We start from the raw sequence: 26,346 nt of genomic DNA, 5'->3' as shown, positions 1-26,346 counted from the left end.
TGCACTTATGAGGCACTGAGTGGAATTAAAGCCCACTGACGTCACAAAAATGCACATCTGAAGCTGAGACATACTCCAGTTAGCAAAATCCTTTCACTGTCATAGATATGTAGCACAACAACTGCACATAACATTGAGTAACAGTTAACAGGAAAAAAACAGTACCATACGAGGTCTACTCCTAACCTCCACAGCGGTACAATCCAGTAAATAGTGAATAAATGGTCAAATAAAGGCATAAAAGTACTTTAGTCTCTGAGGCTGAACAGAAGGAAGCAACTGCACTTTCTGTGTCGAGTTCAGTGATGACCCAAGGTAAGAGCCCCTGTGTCTGCTTAAAACATCTCATCAGGAAGTACATCACGCTGCTCCGTCAAGGTCCTAATGATTTAATACTGAATTACTTCAACACAAAAACTGTTCTCTAGGTTTTTCTTTCCCCAGTTCTTTGGCACATCAACAAACACTTTGAGCCAATTTTGTCCCATTTTACTAACCTTCCTACACATTTGTCTTAAAGTTTAATTGTAAAATCTTTGTGTTCAACATTTCGGTGGGACAGATATTGAAGTGTCTTTGCTAAGAACTGCAAACTTTCAAGTTCTTGAAAAAGCTGTCTAAAGCATGGACTATGACTCATTTGAGGTGGATCAACAGCATGAACCACACCTAAACAATCTCGATTGGACTGTAGCCAGGCGAAAACCATTAAGACCTGAACTACAGTACATTCTTTTGCAGTACAGCAATGTCATAAGCCTCCATTAGGAGGATTAATGAGGTCACATGAAACTCAAATCTTTTTACTGAAATGGGGAAATGATGAGATTGCACATAAAAAGGGTTCAGTCATTTCATATTCTGCTAGTATACAAAATTAAGTTGTAATTTAGGTTTTATTTTATTTTTCAAGTGTTTTTTTTAAGGAGACATACTTAGTGTGATCTGAAATACAACAAAAATCTTTGGGATGCACCAACTTTACTAATGTAATCGGCTTCCAGAGGTAGATGGGTAAAGACTAATGTGTGGCACATTCAAAAGACTTCACTACCAAAGGCAACACAGCATCTAATACAATTTCTCTGCGACAGTCACAAACTTGATAAAACATTCAGAACTGATTTTTTAATGTACAGTGATCTGCTGCATATTCAATCCCAATGAGAACAGAGTGTATGTGAAAGAGATAGCTGCTGTGTAACACGAATCCAAGTCACACACTGCTGGAATCACTTAAATTGTAGTAAGTCTTAAGATGTCAGAAGGGCCACCTGCATAACTGCACTAAAATGCACAATTGTAATGACATACCATTCTTGGAAAATGGAAAAAGAGAACCCTACACTTTTGTCCACTTAAAGAAAACAAGGCACTAAAATGGGAAATAAATGTAATTTTACTGCAGAAATTACATGCAGGGTAACTTCATTATTGTACTGAATCCTAAGCTATAAGTCCTGATTCTGTAGCAGTTTGGAAGCGAGTAAAAAATTAAGTTCATCAACAATATTGAGGGGGCAGACTGGCACATTTGAAAAGACGACAGATGTTTTTTTTTTTTTTATTTCTAGCAGACTGAGAATCCAAATAAAAGCCTTGCCTTGCAGGAGCTTGCTGTTTTTGTTTCTGAGCTAGTGATGGCATTCAAATTTTCATCTGGTTGACTCGTAAGCACGGTGCTCTGTTTAATTTCAGGGCATTCCAGTAAGAGATTTGGAAATGGAAAACGCTGTAGCTGATTTCAACAGCTGTGAGAGTAGGGGGAAATTATCTGGCTGAATTCTGATGCACAATACTTTGCTTAACAATGTACAGAACTGGCAAAACTGCACCACTGGTGGATGTGAAATGAAAGTGCAATGCTAATCTGAAACTCATAATGAACTTTCCCACCATCAAATACAAAACCAAGCTGAGTATCAGTTTTGGTTAATGTTTGTTTCCACTATGAAGCTTGAGCTGGCTTTCTTATATTTGAGTCACGAAAAAGGTCATTTACTGTATGCTCAAGACTGACAGAAGATTGAATGCGTGCATGAAGCGGGTGTTTACCAGTTGCAATGAAAAATTCAAATAAATGTGAAAAGATACAGTGGTAGTTGTGTTTGCACGTGCCAATGCTATTAATAATACAGTTATTTCAATAAATTATATTTATATTTGTTAATAGGCTTTTTTTGCCACTGAATTTGGAGTTTTTTATGGAAAAGTTACTAACCCATGTTCTAATCAATTTCCAAAATAAGACAAAGCCTAGATTTAGCATATTAAGGGGAAACTGTGAAATTTTACAAATGTGAATGTTTTTTGTAGTGCTTAGTTAGATATTGCATTTATTAGAGGATATTATATTGTTGCCAAAGGAAAACAATTGTGCAGAACGAGTCCCTGAATATAATTACACAAAGCCAAACATACCTTCAAGTGAGTGCTAATGATTGTCATTTAAAAATAACCTACTGTGAAAGCCTGATGTGTTTTGGAGTCCATTAGGATGCAAGGCCAAAAAAAAAAATTCTCCTGACGAATTAATCTTAAAACAAGGCTGTTGAAATTACATTTAATCAATAAACCCTTTCTTATGGCTATACTGTATAACTTTTTACCTTTGGACCAAAGCTACTTTCAATTACATACTATAAATGTATACGAATGATAGGAAACGAGGGGCAGAATTATGGTGACATTGAGAAACAGGGGCAGCAGATGATGAGATCTACTGTAATTGCACTCCCTTCTGTACATCTCAATCCTGCCCAGAATAGTCCTAACACAGCAATTCCAGGTTAAGCCTTCAAAAGAAACTTAGCCTTATATTATTTCAAGTTAAATTGTAAAGAAAATACATCTGCTTAGTAAATAAAGTACAATTAAATCCACTACAGCATTTTCCTCTTAACATTAACTCCTGTAAAACTGATAATATATAAACATATATACTGTATGCATAAATATATTTACATTTTTCTGATGTATTATGTTTTATATACAGTATATAAACCCTGTTGTTTCTTTTTTTGCAGGAGAGGAGGTAGGGGGGGAAAGTGGGATAATTTTTAATATATATACTGTATACATCTCTTTGTGTATGTACTTTTTGTATTAGAATTTTTATTGTCCACTGTTTACATGATATTTATGGGGAAATATTTTAGGGTAATAAAAAACCTAACCTCTGTAAATCTGAACCTATGTGCAGGAAGAGTCAATACTGTTCCTCGTTTTTGTTCATTTTAACATCACCAACCTTTAAGTCATTTAATTTTAATTTGCCAAAGTTTTCACTTTTGTGAACAAGGATCTTGTCCCACAATTACACTGTCCCCATCTAGGGTGCTCCTATTGGCCAGTTACAGACACTAATATATTTATATAACAGCGAATCTGTTTTACAAATTATTGTCAATGTCCTTTTTTAATGGAAGTCTGAAGTGCAAAGTTGCCTAATATGCACTTATGATTTTTTAAAAACGTTTTTACTTTTTTGCAGCCATCATGAACAATATGCAAATATTCTCCTTTTGGATGCTAGTTTAGAGAATATGTGACTGCTACTATATGCCAATAAATGAAGTATTTATATTTAATGAAGCTCAAATCCTATGTGAGGACAAAAATAAAATCAACACCGATATTTCACAAACTATATCACTCTTAGCTATTTTGTGTTTAGGTTTGTGATTTTCAAAATTAGTCTGTAACTCAACAAATGCACCAAAGTATTATTAATGGTCCCTTCCACACTCAGATTCAACATTTCCATGGGAGTTAGTTCAAAACAAATATTCTCCAATACATTATAGCCAATATTTAGCTGTAGTAGCATTCTTCAGTATTTGTATCATAGCAAACGCACAAACGCTTCTTAATATTTTGAATCTAGTCTTGTTCTCAGATTAAATTTATCTCTGCTAAGTTGTACATTTACTTCAACCAACACTGTATCGTGTGAAAAATCACAGGAACAGTAAATAATCCTTGAGAACTGTTCCTAAGGCTTTGGGAAATTAAGCTACCATTCAAAAGATGTTTCCTTGAACCATAAAAATGCCTGTACTGGAGCCAAGAGTTTGCTGCAAAACAACACAGGGAGGAGGTGACAGCAAAACACAGGGCTGCTTCACCAGGTATATTATTTTATCACTATTGGCTTTCCTCAACAGCAGATGAACTGGTTTTATATCCTGAGTATCCTGTGTATGCTATTATATTTCTTGCTAGCTATCATATAGTTAGGTTCACCTCAGTTGCAGGGCATCCCACATCAGACACTAAACTATTTTGTTAATCAGTGTGCCACAGACCAGTAACAAAAAAAAACATGGTGTGAATACCATTGGATTAAAGCAGTGGTTTGTGAAAGTTCCTACATGTTTTGTAGTATCTTACACCCAGATTAAAGCAGGTGAGTTAGCTTGTTTAAATATGAAGTTTTTAATATGACATGCTACATAATAGTTCTGTAGACCCTTATTTACAGTAGAGAGTAGAGAGGGAAGACATAGTGATAATTTGGGTGCGAAATCTACTTATAAATGACTGGCAGAGGAATGGCTGTTACTTATATTCTCCACAAGATACTCCCTTGTAGCTTTTACTTGGGTCTTAAGTTGTAAAGCTCTGTAACAGTTTAATCACAGAAAATGAGAACAGATTTTTGAATCATTACTTATCCAACAGAAAGAGTGGAGATGACAAATTGCTTGTCTGACATTCTCTCTGTCTGGATGATTACAGTTTGTGCAGTCCTCTAATTCCTATCATTCTTAATGAGCAAACGTACATGCATACATTTAAAACAGAAAATGATGTGAGTTGTACACACCATTTAAACTTCCTGTACAGCACAAAGACCTTTTCTCTTTTTCAGACTCTTACTTTGCAGTGCTGCAGTGACCACACTGCAATTCAACCTCCTGTAAAGTAACAACACTATCCTACAGCATGCAGACACTGCTTTTTCAGGTGTGGTACAGCTTACAGCTGATGTACAGTAATATTCAAGAATGACCACCTCACCTCAGTATTTTGCTTCTGACTACAATTGTATAAAATATCTGGATCCTACTTAACTTAAGAAAATGCTCCTCATTTTGTTAGCAAACAACACACCCACTTACACAATCCATCCTGAAATTTGCTATTAAAGCAGTAAATATGAATCAGTCTGTTTTTCCTCAAGAATTAAATTAACTCGCCTGCATGAGGTACAGCTACATAAACACCAACTACATATGATGTAACCTTTCAGCTGCAGACAACTCTGAAGGGTGTTCAACTTCAAGTATGTGAAAATCTAAAACCTGTGTGAATTTGAATATCTGTAAATCTAACACCAGTTTAAGGACATTTACATTGGAGCGTAATTTAGAAGGCAGAAAATAAATGCTGCACCAGAGCTAAGAACTCCCCCAGAATTTGACTACTTTCCAAGCTAACAAGAATTAGCAAACTTTAGAGATGAGAGCTGTGCCAACCTCCAGAAGCCCAAACTTCATTTTAGCTTACATATTTCTTGTGTGTTAAGCTGTAGTCGACAACTTGTGGTTAAAGTGTACTTTTGTTTCGTTTTAACGGACTGAGAGTCTCTTGGGAACCTCAGTGTCCCCCCTCTGTGGTTGACAGGCTGTCCATTTTTGCCTCTTTCAAATTTGCAGCTTGTTTCTTCTGCTTTGTCTTTGACTTCCTCAGCATGTGAACCTTTTGAGAGAAACATGAAAGAAAAAATAAGGAATAAAAAGAAAAAATACAACCCATCTTTGTTTCCAATCATTGCTTAAGACTGTTTCCAAGAGACCAGACCGGATGTGAAATTACAAAATAATGTACACACTATTGGAAAACTTAATATGCTATTCAAACAGGAGACTTCTAAAGGTAAATTAAGTTACAGCAAATGTCGGCAAAAACTAAAAAAAACTGAAATGTGTTGATTGCGTAAGTTTGCAGACCTGTGAACTCAATGTACTGTGGAAGCACCTTTGGCAGCAATTACAGCTGTAAATCTTTTTGGATCTCAACCATGTTGCACACAGGCATGGTGCTATTTTTGTCCATTCTTCTTTAGGCAGATTTACTCAAACTCTCTCAGGTTCCATTGAGATTGTGTATAGACAGAGATTTTCCACAGATTCTTATTAGGATTCAAGTAAGTCAGGGACATGGTCACTCAAGGACATTCACTTTCTTATTCTTAAGCCACTCCACTGTAGCTCTGGCCTTGTTCACTGAATCTCAGTCTTGCTGAAAAGTTTTGTTTTTCCTTTAGCATTCACCTGTACTTTCCTCCATCCATTCTTCCCTTCAATCCTAACAGCCTTTCCAATCCCTTTTCATGAGAAGTGTCTCCCTATAGCATGAAACTGCCACCTCCATGCTTGACTGTGGTCTTGGCACTAGACATTATGTTTTAACATTTAGACCATCTGCCACATGCATGCAGGATCCCTCAGGTGCTTTGTTGCAAACTTCATGCAGGATTTGAGATTTTAATTTTCAGTTCCCCAGGCAATGGTTGACCCAAGGACATTTTCTCCCACCTCAGCCACTGAACTAGGAAACCACTGTCCAAGTTGTAGTTGATTTCACAGTGCTCACCCTAACCAGTTTCCTCCTCCTTGCCCAGCTGCTCAGTTCGGAGGGACAGCCCGATCTAGGCTGTGTCCGGGTGGTATGATACACCATCCACTTCCTCACGATTGACTTCACCATGTTGAAAAGGTCTGTGTCTGTTTACTATTTTACCCCAAATTGTTCTGAAAGCTTTTTGGGTTTCATGGCTGAATCATTGTTAAAAGTTCACCACCTGACAGAGATCTTACAGAGACAGATGTATTTATTCGAAACGCATGTGAGCAACTATATTTGCACACAGGCCGAGGTCACAAAACTAATCATGTTACTTGTAAAGGTAATTTTGTGTAACTAAATTAATTTAGGTTTGCCACAGAAGGGTTTAAATATTTATTGTAATAAGGACTTTCTCTTTTTTTTAAGATGTATATCTGTTTCTTCCTGCCTCTTGCTTTGAATGTGTGAAATTGTGTATATAACAAACTGTACAGTAAATTCACCTTCAAAGTCATGTCTAAAGCAACAAAATGTGAAAACTGCAAGAGACTGGATACTTTTAAAAATATTGTATATATAGAAAACCAATATTAATCACACAGGCAATTATATGGGAATGAACATCCTGTTAGAAATAACCTAGTTAGGACAAAAGAGCAACCAGATGTGGGTTTAGTTTAAATTTGTCCAAGGAGAGGATAGAGAGTAGTAAAGTGTGCAGCATCAGAAAGCCCACTAAGACCTAACTTGCTTAAGCCTAATTTAAAATCATGTTAAACTTTATCTGCCGGGAAGTTAGAACCGCTGAGAAAACAACTACACTATACTCAGTGTAATGAAAGGAAATAACAACCCGGAATCCAAAATAATCTTCAAGCTCACTAAGCCAAAAATACTTTCTTACATGATACTTGATTTAATTGTTGGTGTTTTTACTGTGACATGTTAGAGGCCAAAGAGTTCATTTATATGGATTTAACAATATTTGATCAAAATGCTTCTAAATCCTAGTCAAAGAGGTTCTTTAACAGACCCTATTTTTTTTCTTTTAAAACATATTCCAAAACATGGAGACAATAAATAGGACATGCACAAAGAATGACTGATGATTTAGGTTGTTAAAATCTTGACTTCAAAACTATGATGTCCAAATGTTAAAAAAATTGTTTCTGTTTGGATAAAAAAAATAGGACAGTCAGCAGATTGCCCGGACTAGAGTTCAGAAATATCTTTAGTGGTTAACAAGTATTAAAAAAAGACGTGATTTAAGTTTTAATCGGGAGAACTGCACTAACACCAATCGATAAATATATTTAGTGAACAATATGAAGGAATTTTTGAAGTGCTCAGAGTAAGGTGCTGTCCACCCTCACCTTAGGCCCAGCCGCAGAGATAATGATCTGTCCTGGTGCCTGAATCCAAGGCTCTCCGTCCACTTGCACCGGAATGGGCTTCATCACAGTGATTCGGATATAGTTCCCCTGAGCGATGCGGATTCCGGAGCGCAGTCCACTCTGGACCTGGCCCTGTTATGGGCAGATTACACCACAATAAGACGAAACGTTATTTGTAACTATTACACTTCTATGTGTACAATACCGGTGTTTCTGTCATTTATATCTAGAATCTTTTTATATCAACGAGAAAGAGTATATTTGGATGGCAAATAATACAAAAAATAATTTGATTAAACTGTCCAAATTTGAGAGAAAACTGAATACTTTCCTTCAAGAATCTAGTTTTTATGCAGCTATGTTGTTAGCATCTGTGGAGGTAAAACTTTACTTTGCATCTTATTAATTAGCAGTAAAGCTTCAGGTTTAACACTGATCTCTGTGGTTTACCGTGTTTATTTTATGGACTCATTTAATGCTCACCTTATCATATCCTTATTCTGTGAACTTTAAGCCACCACTGAAAAATGGCAACACCTGGATTTAATTAGCAAACCAAGTGCCGATAAAGGTTTACTGTATGATGGGTATCACCAGACCCTCATTGTGAAGTCCTATGTGTCACCACTCACTAAGAAATATGTGGCCTTGAACCTATTTTAATATCCTACTGAACTGCTGACAGCTTATGACTAGGAGACTCAAAAGAAAATTGTAAAGTGTGGGTAGCTGTCAGAGCTCAAACTTAATCTTTATAACTTTATATAATTTTATTGTCCATCTTAAAGGGAGGAAATTTGTCATTGGCATCACCATAAAAAACGAAGAAAAAACCCCAATACAAAATACGCATTAAAAACAAACAATATTCCTAGCCATTCAATAATACACATACTGCATACATCTCACTTTCCCCATATTACACTATCATTACATTCATCTCTTGTCTTCATACAGGAGACAATCACTTAGCTGTGTTTAATATACAACTTGCACAAGGAACAAAAGACTTCTTGTTTTGACTGGAATCACATTTAAACTTTTGATCATTATCTTTATATTAATCAATACTTTCTTTGCTAACCCATCATGATAATTATTATCACATCTCCATTTTTTATAGAAAGACCTTCAAATAATATGAGTGGATTGAATTCTAAAGTTTAAGAAAGTTATAACACTGCAGATAGCCAATTTTGGACATACTAACACTGTAGGTGCTTTTTAGGGAACTTAGGCTCCCTAAAGACCTTCCTGGCTGTAGATGCAGAAAAAGTGGCAAAGGAACACGCCTAGAAACAGGATCAGACATTTCAGCACCAGGAGAGAGTTTCACTGATTTGAAGAGTAAAGATTTTGTTTTTTGCATTCACTGCAATCATTTTGAGCAACGTCAGATGCAGTGTAGCCAATTCAAACACTCTACAATCATCTGGTTCTTGAGGTGAAGAGGAAGAAGGGGCTCACCATGTGCACCACACCAGTGACCCCCACTACTTCCAGCATGCCATCATCAATACGGGGCTTCCCAAACCTCCCATCGCTGTCCGAACCCCACAAGTCTGCTCCAGATCCCCAGCTGTGAAGAGAACACACCGTAGCGTAATGTGTTTTACCCGCCAAAAGCAGACTTTCTATAAAAAGCTATCGTGAGGTATTTGCTATCACAGGATTCCCCATAAAATCACATTTAAATCTCAGCTCAAACCAAGGATCCACTATCAACTGTTTATTAAGTGATCCTTGGTTGTTATGCACACACCCAGACACACTACTCTGTCAAAGGGACAGAGATGAAGTCTCTAAGACCTTTGGTACTGAAAAAGGGGTCAATGAGTCCACCACTGATGCAGGCAGGAACATGCTCCTGATGTGAAGGAGAGGCGTTTCACGACAGAAAGGGGGCAACACCCATTGTCCCTGAAGTCTGAACACTTGCCTAAACCTCTCTGTGACTTTTACTTGTAAAATGGTAACTTTTACTTGTTTTTCATAAAATGAAACTGCAGAAAAATAAGAAAAATTCCAATTAAAAAGTCAATTTTTTAATTTGATGCTTCTTGACTGCCCTTCCACCCCCTCACTTAGACTTCCTTAACTCCCAAGTCTCTTGTCAACTTATCTTGCCTGCCTTTGCTCCAACAGGATAAACCGTGATTATGCTGTAATTTAAATTTAAAACAATGTCTTGTGACACTTATCTAGGAAGGCATTTTCTACTCTTTAATTGTTCTCTGACATGAAAAACACTCCCATTTACCTTTCGTTTGAGCTTCCAGAGTGGTCCAATATAGACTCTGGAACAATGTACACTTCACAGTAAATACCTAAATACCTGAGTAGTTCTTTAGTGATTAGTGTTAAACTGAACAGCTCACCATGAAACCTCAATGCGCTATAATCTATTCAGATTCATATTCTAATCTATTCAGGTTAATGCATCAGCTTCTGTATAATGGTTGAGTGTTAAGACACCTCAGTTTTAGCCATCTGAAATGTTATCTTAAATCTGAATCAGTTGACTTTGTGTGCTGGTTTAAAAAAGCATCGGTCTTGCTCCCAGAGCAGGATTTTCTGCTACTGTATGTGTTTACTTTTAACATTTGTTTACATAAGACACTTTGTAGTTGTCAAAAAGACACATACTGTATAAAGATAGAGCATCCAAATAAATTGTATCACACTATTTATGCATATAGGATTTTATAGAGTACATGGATTTGGAATATGAAATGTTTTTAATATCATTTTGAGTAATTTGGCCACAATTCACTTGAGTGGCTTTCACAACTGCATAAGTACTGAATCACCTCATTAGTAAGAGTATTGATTGGGCACAGGTGTTGCTGAATGTCAAGGAAGGTTATAATCAAGAACCAATATCTCTTGATGCCATGAACATGATCAAGGCTGAATTTTGTCAGCTTACTGTCACTCACAATCTGGGGTGTTTACAGTGATTTCTAACCTGTCAAGACATTTCAGTCAAACACAACCCATCAACGATGGGCCGCAAATCATGACACCTCGCCAAGACCGATGGGCAGGTCCAATTATCTGTGCAGGAATAGTTGCTACTCAGTCCACTCAGTGATTAATGGGAACCTGACAGCATGACACTGCATTGACCTCACATCCTGCACTTTTCTGTAGACTCATCCTGACAGGGCAACAGTCTAGGAGGAGGACAAATGTTCCCATGCTACTCAAGAAACAGCAGCTTTCTTGTGCAAGTTATACAATAGATATGCTACTTTCTAGATTTGAGTCCCATTGGATATTTCTGGTATGATCCAGGGTGAACTGTGGAATTTTGGCCTCAGACCAGTGTCCAGGCTTGTTCAGGCCCAAGAGGAATGGGACAGAATCTGACAAGACAGCAGCAACCTGGTGCAAAGTATGTGTAACAGATATAAAGCTAGCCACATATAGCATGTGACTTTCACAGTAGATCCTAATATTGTTACTCAGCATTAAAACATTACTTGTGTAATGAAACAAGTAAAGGTTTATTCCATGCTGAAAAGAGAAGAAACACAACGTCTCGGCTTTGGAACCCTCTTGGAGTCACCTACTTGATTTACTTGTGTAATCTGCTCCAAAAAATGTGAGCGCACATGCTATGAAAAAAGATTAAGTCCATTCCTTGTTAGCATTGTGAATGGTTTGCTTTAATTTTTTAGGAGCTCAGTATATTTCATCACTTAAATACAGCATTGAAATTTTAACTAGAGCTGTTAAATGTTGTCCTTTGACGCTCACACGCTGTATTAAAGACTGTTTGGCTGTGTATAAGAATAGTACCGACTTCTAATTTCTAATTAAAGTCTGACCTGGGAATATTGAGGAAGATGAGGCCCTCAATGTTGGGGAGCTCCACATCCTGCTTGTCCACCTGCAGCTTGAGGTCCTTGTGCAGATTCCGGTTATGACTGAGCTTCTGCAGCCCCACCTTCACATACACCCCTTTGTTGTGGAACCTGGAAGAGGAGGCCAAAGACATGTCCAACAAGCCGTGGAGACAGAAGAGACCACCCTACAGCCGGAGCAGGGCTTTGTCATCAGCCAGCGACAAGGTGGGACTGCCCTTCTCTACCGGACTCGGCTCACAATGCTCCCAACGTGAACTCAAAGATGAGTCACTCCTCCAGCTGGGGTTCACAAAGTGGAAAGAAGCAGATGGCGCAATACTGCTTTTACTATTATTCTCCAGATTTTAAAATAGAAACTTTGGGTCCTATATTTAAAACACTAAATTACCATTGCTTCCTATGGGGATTAGGCATTGGTAAGTATACTGACTGCAGAGCTCTACATATTTTAGGTTACTGCGTAAATTAAGCCCAAGTCAAATTAATCAATGTCCAGGCAGATTACAGTCAAGACAGTCTGCTCATGACTATACATCATTACCGTAAAACAAACCAGGAGTGGCAAGCAGAACAGAAAAAAAATAGAAACCAGATGAATACTACATTCTGGAACAGTATTTTATGCGTCGGTTAAAGATAATATTTTTTTCCTCATTCTCTTTCATCTTAAAATATTAACAAAAACTGTTTTAAACAGGTGTTTGTATGCTGCCTATTCGTCAATGAAAAGGCTAATTAGCTAATGCAATTCAACATCACAGCACTTGAGAGACATACTAGCAAGACAACCCATATAGTCCCTCTCCACATGAAACAGTTATATTTCTTTAGGTTTTATTTTAAAAAAGTAAGCTAACTGAATACAATGCTCATTATTTGTTTCACTTTTTACTTTGAACATGTAGATCTATATATTAATTCTTAAGAGCTACCTGTTACAAACCAAAGATAATGTACAAGTTCTATTTGTACTTAAATATAATCCCCATTATTGATATTTCATACAGATTGTAAAATAGAAACTTGGGGTCCTATATTTAAAACACTAAATTACCATTGCTTCCTATGGGGATTAAGCATAGGCAAGTATACTGACCGCAGGGCTCTGTATATTCTAGGTTACCGTGTAAGCTAACAGACAGATACCAGTAACATGATTAACTTCACTGTAACATACTGTATGGATGAAGAGATGAATAAATTTTAGGCAACAGAAAAGAGTTAATTAAAAGTTCTTGTTTTATCATTTTTACGCAATGAAAAACAAGTTATGAAATGTGTTTTTTTTCATTTACTTTCAGTATTAAATGCAACCAACACCTGACATGATATACTGTAACTGAATGCGTGACAGAGATGATAAAATGGTTTGCACTTAATTCCTTACTTGGAGAATTCTTTCTGCCTGTTTTCAGGGAAATGTAATGGCCTTTTTCTGGGACACTGCATATCACATGCACTTTATGAAACCTTTTTAAATTTTACAGCCTGAAATTACCTTAAATTTTATAGTTTATAAGCCTCTATATACTGTACATAGAGTATGTATCAAATCCATAGTACATTTATACTGTTATTGTACAATTCCCAATTGCACATTATACATTTTCATTTCTGTTAGATTTGAGGTTTTGAAACATTAAGCATATTAAACCATAATTGCACTATTTTACTTGTAAAAAAACAGTTTCAGCTCTGGAATCCTAAGAAGGTTAGATATGATCTTTAACCCTTTGGGATATTTGGAACAAACCCAGGGGGCCAAGGAGAGCTGCTGTTGGCACAGTTCAAGGAACGTTTGTCTGACTTAACAGATTTCATTGCTGGTTAACTGGAAACTCTGGGTTGGTGGGTGTTCTCCTATTTCATGTATTATGGACTGGGGGAAAACCTGAATGAAAAAATATGTTCACAAAAAAAAAATCTGTGGGACAAAAACATGACTTTCAGAATTCCTGTCTTTTGTCTCACGATGTTTTCAAAGGGGAATTCAAACAATAGTTCTCTGTCTGAATAAAAATGCCTATAATGTAATTCCCACCTGCGCACCTCACTGAGAAATCTACAGGAATGCAGCAATTTTAAGAATATTAATATAGCTATTTGGAATATTTATAAATAACATACACAAGAAGATTTCTTAAACAAGTCCCAACTGCCATTAAAACTCCTTTGTCAATGGAGGCCTCATCCAGATTAAGAATTTAGTGAAAAGAAAAACACTAGGTACAGGGGATACCTCTATGACTGGGAAACACAGATATAAAGAAACACAGAGATACACAGGATATTTAGTTAGGTCTTTTTTGTAATGAACACAGATTTTTATGGTCAGCCATTACTTTTTAATGTTTCCACTTTATGAATTGAATGGGTTTATTACTGCCAGATCTCTGCCAGCATAGTTCAATGAGATAAGATGTTCTCCCAGACCTGTTTGACACAGCCACCTGTTTTCTTTTTCAGTTACATCCTAGTAGGCAAAGTGCAACACGAGGGGATTCTGGTACATTGTAAGCTGAAGATATCCCAGGTGACTGCCACCCTCTCACCTCCTACCAGAGAAGATTTTCAGCAGTACCTGCTATTAAATTTGCCTGGTTCTTCCTCTCTGGCATGGTGGAAATCCAGACTCAGCTCGGCATCAATCCCCAGTCCACAGTAATTACTCATCTGAACGATCTGCAACAGTGTAATGAATGCTTTCAATATTCGGATTGTCTTCACCAACTGCCTAACTACTGCTGCTCATTTTGTGTGCTTTCTGGGCTGATCTATAGTTACTTTATAGTCTCTCATGAACTGCAAGCTGTATGATTCTAAAACTCAAAGCCATCGCAACAAACTTTTGATTGGACTCAAGATCTTTTGCTGATTTGTCACTACTAAACATTTACAACAATAAGGGAATATATCAGAAAATGGCCCAACAAATAAAATGTTCAAAAAATTTCATATTTTTATAGTAACCATAACTCTGGTGTAGACTAGTAAATAGGCTTTTTACTTCCCTGCTGTGTTACTGTTTGAATAGTTTTGTGCACACACAGCATTTTTTAAGTGCTAAACTTGAATATAGGAGACTTATGAGTAAAAAATGTTAGTGCTGAACTTTCTCATTTAAGTTTTGAATTTCAATTTCACTTAGGGTATGGGGGAGTTCTTAAAGTGTGTCTTACATATACTGTATGTACACAATTAAGCATTAGGGCACTAAAACAGATTTTTGTGTTTTAATCTAAGGGTTGTAATTTTGTGAATGAGCACATTTTGCATTTCTGCAATGTTTTTATCTTTGACAACCCTAGAGCTTTAGCTTTAGTAGTAGGAGATGAGTCTTTTCATTCACCATGAAAGGACTGTGGTATGTAAGACAGTGTGTGGCAGAGGCACATCACCAGATATGCAGCTGAAGAAAGCATGACAAATGCTTACATTCATCATAAAATCTTACAACTGTCTTAGATATACCTTTCTTAGGTAAAAAAACTTGGGATCACAGCTAATACAAGGTGTGTCAGACAGCCACAGAAAGCACGGGTTACCTTAGGTGGCTCCAAGATGCCATTCTCTTTTCCATCATCCACCACCTCCTGGGCATCCAGCAGTATGGTCCAGCGGTCCATCTGCACCTCATCCGCCTCGTCCACAGCCACAAGGATGTTATAAGGGTCCTCCCCACTGTACCCCGCCCCCCAGCGCAAAACCCTGGCCAGGTCATTGCCTGCAAAGACAGAGACGGTGACGGTTTTTTACTGAGAGGGAATCCCAATGTGTTAGTAACTCAAGTACAGAGCCAATGAGGTGAGGAACTGAGGAATTATTTTAACACTTCAGCTTAAAAAGAAAATCTAGGTAGGCTAGACTGCTTTAAGTTCAGTTAATAAAATGATTTGCAGTGAACACAGTCTGGCACCTGCCACTGTTATGCTGTATTGGTTTAGAATTTCTGGTCCAGAGTGAAGACTGCCACCTATCGGTCTACTACCACCACTTTCTCTACAGCATCTTGATAGTTCTCACTGAGTCCCCACCTCAGTCCAGTCTAGGTCTAAGAGAGACTCAGAATGCCACATAGCGTGAGTGTGGGGAACAGCAAGACAAATTTTTCAGATCATGAGAATTTGTCCAAGAATACTAGTTGAACAGTTTTGTTAGTTACTCTCTGTCCTACTTTAGGCGATTGCTTACCTAAGACTAGGTGACAAGCCATTTTTATTTCAGTACTCTTACTGTCTGCTACTAAATTTACCCACATCACAAATCTAGTGAACTAGAAACTAGAATCACCTAGTGTGTTGGTACAGTTAGAGTAATAATGCAAACGTTTGGTGGAAAAAGGTAAATTGTACAACTACAGTTATCCAGTTACATTTAATCCATTCATCCATTTTCTAACTGCTTTATCCAATTCAGGGTCACGGTGGTGATTTGCGGGTGCAAGGCAAAATAGAACTTGGACAAGACGCCAGTCCACTGCAGGGTACACACAGTCACAATCATGCATACACTCACATCAGGGCCAGTTTTCCCAGAAGCCAATTAACCTACCAATATGTCTGGATTGAGGGAGGAAACCAGAGCACCCAGAGCAAACCCACAGAAACACAGGGAGAACTTACTGTACATACTCTATACAGATTGCACCCCAAGAACTGAATCCAGAACTGCAAGGCAGCAAAGCTAACCATAGATCCTTTGTGCTTTCCCTATACCTATAAAATTAAGTGTAAAGGAACTACTAGATTTAATTGTATTTTTTACATTAAATTGTCCATATAAGATTTAACTACTTATACAATTTAAAAATTCCCTTGTAAAGACTACAGAGCTAAAAATGCCTGACACTACTACAACAAAGATAATAACACAATCTTATTTAAAAGCAATTTAATGATTTTTAAGAAACTCAAAGCAGTGATTTGGAACAATTCTGACAAAAATAAAAATCCAAGTTAAACCAACTGACTGTGCATGGACACAGATTACAAAGTGATTTGAGGGATACCAGAAGATCCTGACCTGCAACGTAAAGGCTAGAATGAGCAACCAGATCAGTAAGTCTTCTTAAGAAATAACATCTGAAATCAATTATACCCACTGTTTATTGCATGAATATTTGACTAACGTTTATTATAATAACTTGCATTTCCTCTTTTTTGGTATTGTTCATGACCATACAAAAGGCACATAAAACAAATATGTAATGAAAACCAGGAAAACAGACTGAAATAGTATGTGGTTTTCAGGGCTGCTGTGTGCTTTTTAACCTCCTTACTTCAAATTGTGAATATGGTTTAAGAGAAGGAAATCTGAAAGAACACAACCAATATTCCCCTCGCTCTACCACTACACTAGATGGGGGTAGTGCATCTACCCAAAAAATAATAAAGGGGGTTTTGCCCACTTCTGTTTCAAAACTGGAAAACAGACTCCCAAAGAAGTTTGATGCATTTCAGGGCTCGGGAGCTTCGACCCCTAGCATAACCCGTACAGATGTAGCAGAAAAGCAAAACCATTTTTTCGGTATACTCCATGCCTGTGTATGCATGTGTCATCCACACATGACAGATCTGGCTTCTGCTCTTTGGTCAGACACAGATGGTAAGATCTAAACTCAAACTTGGAGGTTTAGCCTCATTCTCACCTGTACCCAGGGGCACTATGCCAATGGCCGGCTCTGAGCACGCCAGCTTGTGCCGAACTTCCTCCAGCACACCCAGTACCCAGCCCACTGTGCCGTCCCCTCCACACACCAGGATTCGGAAATACGGCACCTCCCGGAAGGTGTGCAGCCTGGAAAGAGAGAGGAAACAAGGATGACTGAAGCGCAATTTGTCTTTCATCTACACAATAACGTGCAGAACTTTCTATGGGTAACAGAGAACGTCCCACAGTGACCTTGAGACTGATTAGTCTGGCCCTGTTGGTTTGTCAAAGAACATGCCAAGACGTCTTTCACCACCTTCATAATTACAAGATATGACTTCCAATTACTCTGCAATGCGAAGCATTTCCATCCATTCCAATGTGATGGTTTTTTCCCCCAATAAACAATAATGGTATTTTTTCCATTAAATTGCCTTTGGAAGAACTGAGAGGTTATTTTCAAGATTTCAAAAATAAATATATAACCTGATACTTTGCACTCATTTTCTTACATTTATTACAGAACATAAAAAACAATGGAACATAAAAAATGCTCCTTCAATATATGATCGTGTTGCATCTCTGATCTTCTAGTGATGCACTTTGACTCTTCAAATAGGGAGAGGATCAGCAGGTGTTCTAAATTGCAACATTCTTTATCTTATTAATTAAAGATTTTAGGTATTGGAAAACTCAGTAAATCTGAGCTATAAAAATCACAGAGGAAAATAAAAGTTAGTTTAAGGGGAAATGCTTCAGTTCAGGGGTTAAAATTGTATTCTAAATACAATGTGTACAAACATTTAACACAACCATTATTTCAGAAAGAACTTACACACAACAAATTGACTTATTAAATAAAAATGTCATGTAACATTAGCAGGGGTAAGTTCCAGGTTAACCACAACCTGCTAATGCTCTGGTGATAAACTGCAGTTTAAAAAGAATACACAGAATGGAATTCACAAACTCCAGTGTTACAATTATAATTATGTTATAATTATCATACAAGAACACTGATGTTACTTGCATTCAGACTAACTGTTTTGGTATCAAAAAAGGGATAATCAATAAATAATTTGTATACTCCTGAAATGATCATGATTATATAATATAGTAAACTGAGGCACAGACAAAAACAGTTACTACCTAGTGACAGATTTCATTTGTTTAAATACCTCTTTGAAAAATCTTAAAGAATGAAGATTGTTCATGAGTCAGTATTGAGCACTAAGGCTAAAGTCAGTAAAACAGCACCCAAACTGTTTGGACTGTGGAAAGAGGGGAAAAGGTTCAGAAACAGACAGGCTAATTTGACACTTGACTTTTATTTAGAAAAATCAGCTCCTGTAAAATTGTAATTATAGAACTTTAAAACTATAAAAACAAATTAAGAACAGTAACCATAGTTAAATATTGTACTGATAACTATTTACTAGTTACAGTTATGAATGGTGATATTTTGATTTCTTTTGCAGAACTTTTGTTGTCTTTCTCCAGCCTCTTCACCTTTTTCATAAACTCTAGTTTTTTTTGTAGGTGGCTGTAAGTTGAAATTGAGTCACTATAAATCATGCTGGTTGATTACATTCTACCTGCTATCTAGATACTGTGCATAAGTCAAAGTGATATTCTTAATCATTTTCCTTTTATAAGACTTCCTCAGGAGCTGTCAAATGTAGTCTCCAGTTCAATACTTATGACTGTAGTAGGCATTGACTATAGGTTTTATTGAAAATGCCCTAGTGATTAATTTGAATTTCCACTTTGGTAGTGTGTTTCATTTTTATTTACCCTGTCTCGTCAAATGTGACATTAAGTCACTGGTGCATTTTGGGTACAAATGAACAAAACACCCTTCAACCAGTTCATTTAAACAGCAAAATAAATACTTCTAGAAAGACATAAAACAATCCTTCATGATAACATGCTATGACCTTGCCAATCACCACCATATGCAATGTTTAAATATAATTAAAAAAAATATAAGTTGTACTGTTTCTAGTACTGAGTGCTACTGTATGTTTTAAATCAATTATTTTCTTACTTTTATTCAGCATCAACTGACAGTGGTGGGGGGTATTTGTATTACATTTCTCCCTCCTGGTTTGGCAGTACCGATGATATTAGCAGATCAGACCATTAAAACTGTTGTCCGGAAGTTGATGGAAGACAAAACTGCAAATTTGAAATTGTGCTCTAAAGTAGAAGCTTTTGTAAAAGTAACAAAGAATTAAAACACACCGGGAGATTTACTTTATACACTATTTCATATTTTGTTTCCATAGGACCTTAACGTAGTCAAAATCTAGCAAGATTATATGATGTATCTTTACCCAGCTAAAGGTCCTCCACTGGTCAGTTCGAAGACTTGGTGAGGGTTAAGTAGTTTTCTGAAACTGTAGAGGAGGTCGCGACCTTTAAGTCCGCCACTTTTGGGATTTACAAATACAAGCAAGGGGCAGCAATCCCGCGGCAGTTTCTTATGCTACAAAAAAAATGGAAAAAAAAACAATCAGTGTGTTACATCTTCTCTAGCCACAAATCCGTCCCTCCACTTTTGGATAACCGCTTAATCCAATATGGAAAGCAAGCAATGGATTCAAGGCAAAACACACCCTGGAAGGGACGCCAGTTAATCAAAGGGCACACACACAAACACCAACACAGGCACACACTCGCATGAGTTCCAGTTTTCCCAGAATCCAATTAACCAACCAGCATGTCTTTGGACTGTGGGACAAACTCACAGCCCTGGGTGGGAAATCCATGTGAACTCAGGAAAAACATACAAACTCCACGCAGGAAGCATCCCAGGTCCAGAATTAAACCAGGAGCCCCAACACTGTGAGGCAGCAATGCTAACCTCTGCACCACTGTGCTGCCCCCAGTCTTTAATAAATCAGATATTTGGTTGTATAAAATGAATGAGTTTTATTTAATTATCCTTTTGTTTAGCTAACCTTATTAAGTATTTAAGAAGTCATCATGCAGTGGTGCGCATTCCATACTGATACATGACAGCAGGTGTCACTATTTACTGATGTGAAACTGCCACAGTACGAGATAAGACAAGACTAAGAATGCAATACTTTATGTCTGCACTAGAGTACGCAAGAGATCTTTGAAGTCCAATTCAGTCATCAACACAGCAGGTAAAAACATTTGCTGTGTTTCGAACTATTGGTTTGTAAAACCCAAGTAATGCTCTTAGAATTTTGTTTTTTTCACGCATTATAAAAAAAGCCGTGAACACAATTTTCTTTTAGTTCCAGTTTTAGACAAAACATGCCATATTCATGACTCCTAGAAAGCTAGAAATATATGTCAAAAGCACAAATGATCAAAAGCTGCTACTGTAAATTAAAATAATAATGATTTATTTGTTACTGCTGCTTAACAAAGACTATCACGGCTAAATTCTGCACTCAAAGAAATGAAAATGGGAGAAAAAGAGTTTACCATAATTTCAGGAATGACTAATGAATACAGCTGCTTGCCGTTGATTGTAGTGTCCTTGGCTAGCATGTATATCCTCTCAGCTTCCGAAAAACAGGATATGTCCAGTGCCACAGCTCCTAAAACACATTCACTAGGATTTAGTTTGCCAAGAGCAAAAGAGGTTTATGACCTGTTGTACAATGTACATCCTTCACCATATTTCCATATTTTATGATACCTTCTAAAGGCATTTTGTATAAATGTATAATTGCCTGTTATTTTTGTTCTATCCACCCCATTTCGGAATAGCCAGATGTGGGTTTTTCACATCTCAGTTTGAAGCTAAGTGTCTTGTGACCCCACATACAGTGCAGGGGAGAATGAGTATAAGCAGACTGCTTCAACCCAACCTCCTTCAAGACACTTGTCTGTTTAACACATCCCAGACAGCACCGCATGTGTACCACAGCCTGGGAGGCTGCAGGGGTCACTGTGTCACTGAGAACTGACAGAGCCCTGGATCACTAGTCCCACCCTTCAATCAGAGGTGCTTGTCTTCTCGGGGAATCCTAGTCACAGTTGGCTGGCGGTCTGACCCAGGCTCGAACCCGTGACAACTGGCTGAGCCACCCTGGAGGCTCTCCAGAGACGTTATAAGCAAATTAGTTTAAAGAAAAAACACAGATTCTGAAAACAAAAATATAAAACCCTTAAAATACAAAACTTTGGCTGGCACTAATGTCAACACCCTCTGACAGAGCAAGAAGAAATTCAAGAAAGAATTTAAAGCAAAAGAAAATGTGAAAAACCAACTGTACGATAGAAAAAGGAAATACATTAGCCACTTGCTGTGGATTAGTCAGCACTAGATTGTATAGGTAATTTGCAGGAGAATTATTCCTCTTCAGCAGTGCTGGCAGATTCCTTCTGTCAAATAGCTGCAGCTAAATGACTAAATATTTAGCCCTACATTCCTGTGACACACTAAGCAAAGAAAAAAGGAAAAACAAATAGAACCCTAAACCCAAAGCTATCTTGGGAATTCAAATAAGTTATTAATCAGGTGGGCCCCATTAAGTACAAAAGCTTTTCTGTGGGTGTAAAGAATCACAGATGCTGACATTAAAGCTTGGGGTAATAAGTAAATCACAGGTAGGACCTATGATTTCCCAGACTGACATCTTACAAAAACGTGACGGCAGTAACTTTGTCATACTGTACATAATATGCAAAGTGTACAGTGCAGACGTTAGTTCACAGACAGGTGGAGAAATAAAACCTAAGAGACTATCGCACCTATTTTTTCTGATATTAAGCTTCTGGTCAAACCCACCAAAGAATTTTGAAGGCTAAAAGCTTGAAAGAAACACAAAAGAAATGTCTGACTTTGTTTTTAACCCCCACATGTGGACACTACAGTTTAGTTCAGTCTCGAGATATGTGATGCTTTATTAGGCATTGAAAGCTGTAAACATGTTCTCCACTGCCAGTTTTGAATAAGAGCTGCTACCAAATGGATGGACATACATTATATTTTGTCCGGAGTAGAGTGGCTTTAGTTCAAACAGTTTTTAATTCACAGGGGTAAAGGCACAGGATTTTTGTGATATACACGACAACTGACCCACCTTGTCCTGTATAAATGTGAGCAAGAGAAACCAGATGACCTAAAAAACAGAAAAAAATCAGATTGTTGACGGCTTACCTATAAAACAACTGCTATGGTATGAAGTATGCTACAGTATGAAATTCACTGGATTTTAACCCACCCCAGTCCAATGTACTTAAAAATGATACAAACTTCAAAAGGCTTCATAATTTCTCAGATAAATACTGATCTTTAATAGTGAAAAGCTATAAGTAAAACTGTTCATCATAAAAGAATGATAAAAGTGTAAGGATTATTTAATCATTATCGTATTGTATGACAGAAGATATTGTAAAGCATACTAATTCTAAAAAAACTATGTACACAAAAGTAAAATGTAAAGCAAAGTATTTCAGAAAAAAAACTGCTGTGCAGTACTAATTTTCACTTTTATGTCTCCGCATGACCTCAAAAGTCAACTATGTGGAAACCTACATCCTGAAACTGGAAGAGACATTAAAAAGACGACACACATGTAGACCCCAGCTTACAATTGATAGCTTTGTCCCATGGTGCAAGGATCATTGTCTTGACTTAGTAAAACAAAAGAAATGGCCATCAGCCTTGGAAGAACACCTCACAGTCCTAAAGCCATACTCATCAATAGCAGTATAGTGTGAACAGTTATACATCCCTTTGATATTCTTATTGATAACAAACTTAGTTTTGGAGAAAACGGTGAAGTCATCTCAAAATGTCAGTCTAGATTGTATTTTTTACATAAACTGAGGAAAGTGAATTCTAATTTATCTGTTCTGCACAACTTTTATAAATGAATTTAGCATTGCACTCTGGTTTGGTTCTTTTACCATCTCAGTGGTATCTCTAAGATAATGGGCACTATGCAGCACCGTTTTAAAGACTTATATTATCTGAACAAACAAAAAGGGCAGTGATATTGTCCTTGACCTTACTCACTCCCTCTGTAGTCTGTATGCCATTTTACCATCTGGATGCAGGACACAGTCCCTGCCTATGAAGGCTAAGCAGGCCTTTTCAGCTTCATGCCTGCATCCATTAGACTGCTGAATTTTAAGGGTTTCCCCTATGTCCCATTCTTCACCATAAAAAAGGAGATGCTTAAAATTATGGACATATCTTTTCCCTCCTATCCTTTTTTCACCAGCTTTCCTATAATTAATTCACCTGTTTCATAATATTAGTGGGTATACACAGTATATAATACACTGCACTGCTGACCATATTTTTCATTAAAGTGAGTCCTGTTTTTATGCTACATGGATTTGGAATGTGTTTTTTGTATGTCTGTATGCATGTTTGAAGGGTGTGTGTTTTAATGAACCCAGCAACACAAATGAAGATCCTCGTGGAAAAGTAAAGTTCTTCTAAGCCGAAGTCAAAGTCCACAATGTGCACTTTGTTCCCATGACAAAAAAACAACGTTTTAAAGTCTTTTTGGGGTCCATACAGACAATCCAAGTGGTCCCAGAGTCAAACTTGGGTTCCGAGAAGTAGACCAAAAGCACCATTCTAAAATTCAATAATCTGGGTTTGACCTAGGGGTCTTTTAATGGGTTAATGGGTTTGACCTAGGGGTCTTTTTCGAGGAGTGGGTCCCTGAAAAATCAGGGTGACACCAATTAGAGAATTTTTTATGATAATTCCTCCTTGGCTATGTTTGCACAAGGCTTGTCTGCTCTTAATGGATAAACAAATAAGCTTTCTCATCAGTTTAACCCTGAAGTTATGTGCTGGCTTGCACTTCCTACATGTGTACACTCACTCTTGATGGCAAGGTGCTCCTGAAGCAGTTTTGTGTACTCGCTGTTGTTCAACTGGGCCGGTAGGCCGCCCACCAGCAGGGATACCTGGACCACTGTGTTCTTCTTCTCCACAATGTAGAACCGGGTCTGGTTCATCTGCCTCAGAGAGGTCTGGCAGATACACACAATTTAAATTCTTCAAAGACACATTCATTGCAAAATAAGCAGTCAAACGGTCACTGTTGATAGCGTTCTATGTGTGTGTGTGTCACAATAAATATTTTCTTGAAGCATTTAAATATATGTGCAAGAGAACATTTTTTTCTGCTCACAACCTTATAAAGGATCGGATGTGTGTGTATTCTACCCAAACTCTGTAAAATTGACTTAGAAAAGGAAATCTATGCACTCGTAAGATGATGTGCATTTGCATTGTGAAAATGAGGTGTGGAGACAACTAAACTGTCAAGCACAGAGGACCCATCCTATGTGAAGAAAATAAGAAAATAGGTTTTATGATTTGCTCTTAGACATTTCTACTTTTTAGAAGAGAAATAAGCTATTTAGCAGTAAACCCAGATTCACATTCAACGTCATGTACAGTGAACACTCACTGAAATACTGTAATATCTATTAATAAACACACTACTGTAATTTCTTCTTGACAGAGACATACCTTTATGATCTCCTGAAATTTCAGCCATTTTGTTTAAAACTTACTTTTATAGCTGACAGGTCTATGTTGTAGTATGAATGTAGCCTTTTAACTTCATAGTTATACAAAAAGAAAGAAATTATATCAATGACCATTTGTATTTGTATGAACGGGCGGAGCGGTTGCTCTGTGGCTCTGTGGCTAAGGATCTGCGCCTGTCGCTGGAAGGTTGCCGGTTCAAATCCCGCAGCCAGCAGAGGAACCCTACTCCGTTGGGCCCTTGAGCAAGGCCCTTAACCCCAACTGCTCCAGGGGCGCTGTACAATGGCTGACCCTGCGCTCTGACCCCAAACTTCTCTCACTGTCTGTGTGTCTGTGTCTCATGGAGAGCAAGCTGGGGTATTCGAAAAGACGAATTCCTAATGCAAGAAATTGTATTGGGCTAATAAAGTGATCTTGTTATGTTATCCTTTGTATAAATGCAAAGTATATGTAGAAGGCCTTGCATCTCAATATTCACCTCTTCTCCACCACAAAGCAGGGCATGAGAATGGTCTACTTGTTAGAAAAATCTCTTCAATTACTTCTGCACATGTTCTCTCAAATCTGACATTTTACACCACTTTCTTCAATTGATTAATTATTAAGGAATTTTTGTTGGAACATTTAAAATGAACACCCAACAATGAAATTTAACTGGTAACTGTGAATGATTAACGAATACAATACTTCATATGAGGTGCTCATTATAACTCACTGACTTATCATGTTTGTGAAAATTCAGATTCATGTGAATTAAAAGTTTTAAATCGCAAGCTTCTCACTCAATTTTTAATAACATTAAATAACATTACTGATTATAGAAAACAGTAATGACCATTTGCATGAACTGTTAATTATAAATTGTAATATCTGATTGTGTCTTAGAAGATTTTTGGAGAGCAGCAAATAGATTTGTTTTCCTTTTTGTCTCGTTTAATCTTTTTATGTTCTTAAGTACCTTTCGAATGTCTTGAATTTTCTCCAGCAGAAGTTCCTGATTCGTCAGCACTTGCCGTTGAACTGTAAAAGAAACAAACACGAACAGGCACAGGTGTTTTTTTTTTCCATAAATTTAGAACCTCCAATTACTGCAAATGAAACTGTATGAAAATTATCAACTACCTCTTTTCACTCTAGACATCTGCAGATTTGCTTTGACATTTACTGTACATTTCGCCTCACAGTTCCTTTTATTGAATTGCTATTGATATTCGGTTGCCATTCTAATGTTTACATTCCAGTGGAATAAAAACAGGGCTGTCCTGTTAGACACGTCAGCACAGCCTCAGAACTCTTTGCATTAAGTCTACCATGCAAATCAGCAAACCTTCTCTAGCCCAGCATGGTA

The 26,346-nt window shown here is 37.3% G+C and overlaps 1 protein-coding gene across 1 annotated transcript in view; it reads right to left on the bottom strand.

The window, feature by feature from the left end:
• Positions 1-3,011: 3,011 nt before the first annotated feature.
• dgkq (diacylglycerol kinase theta) overlaps positions 3,012-26,346 on the bottom strand; it is a 74,906-nt gene continuing 51,571 nt past the window's right edge. Inside the window, exons 12-23 of the mRNA XM_088918868.1 lie at positions 25,957-26,018; positions 24,322-24,472; positions 22,558-22,596; positions 20,951-21,066; positions 19,825-19,976; positions 17,487-17,635; positions 15,385-15,563; positions 14,421-14,521; positions 11,801-11,947; positions 9,435-9,546; positions 7,947-8,099; positions 3,012-5,703 (exon numbers count right to left, since the gene is read on the bottom strand). Of these exons, the coding sequence (XP_088774994.1) occupies positions 5,602-5,703; positions 7,947-8,099; positions 9,435-9,546; positions 11,801-11,947; positions 14,421-14,521; positions 15,385-15,563; positions 17,487-17,635; positions 19,825-19,976; positions 20,951-21,066; positions 22,558-22,596; positions 24,322-24,472; positions 25,957-26,018 (1,463 nt within the window). The 3' untranslated portion in view covers positions 3,012-5,601. The remainder of the gene's footprint in view (positions 5,704-7,946; positions 8,100-9,434; positions 9,547-11,800; positions 11,948-14,420; positions 14,522-15,384; positions 15,564-17,486; positions 17,636-19,824; positions 19,977-20,950; positions 21,067-22,557; positions 22,597-24,321; positions 24,473-25,956; positions 26,019-26,346) is intronic.

This window comes from Atractosteus spatula, chromosome 1 (assembly GCF_055471065.1).
Source record: "Atractosteus spatula isolate fAtrSpa1 chromosome 1, fAtrSpa1.hap1, whole genome shotgun sequence".
NCBI lineage: Eukaryota > Metazoa > Chordata > Actinopteri > Semionotiformes > Lepisosteidae > Atractosteus > Atractosteus spatula.
This window is presented reverse-complemented; position numbering and strand designations above follow the sequence as displayed.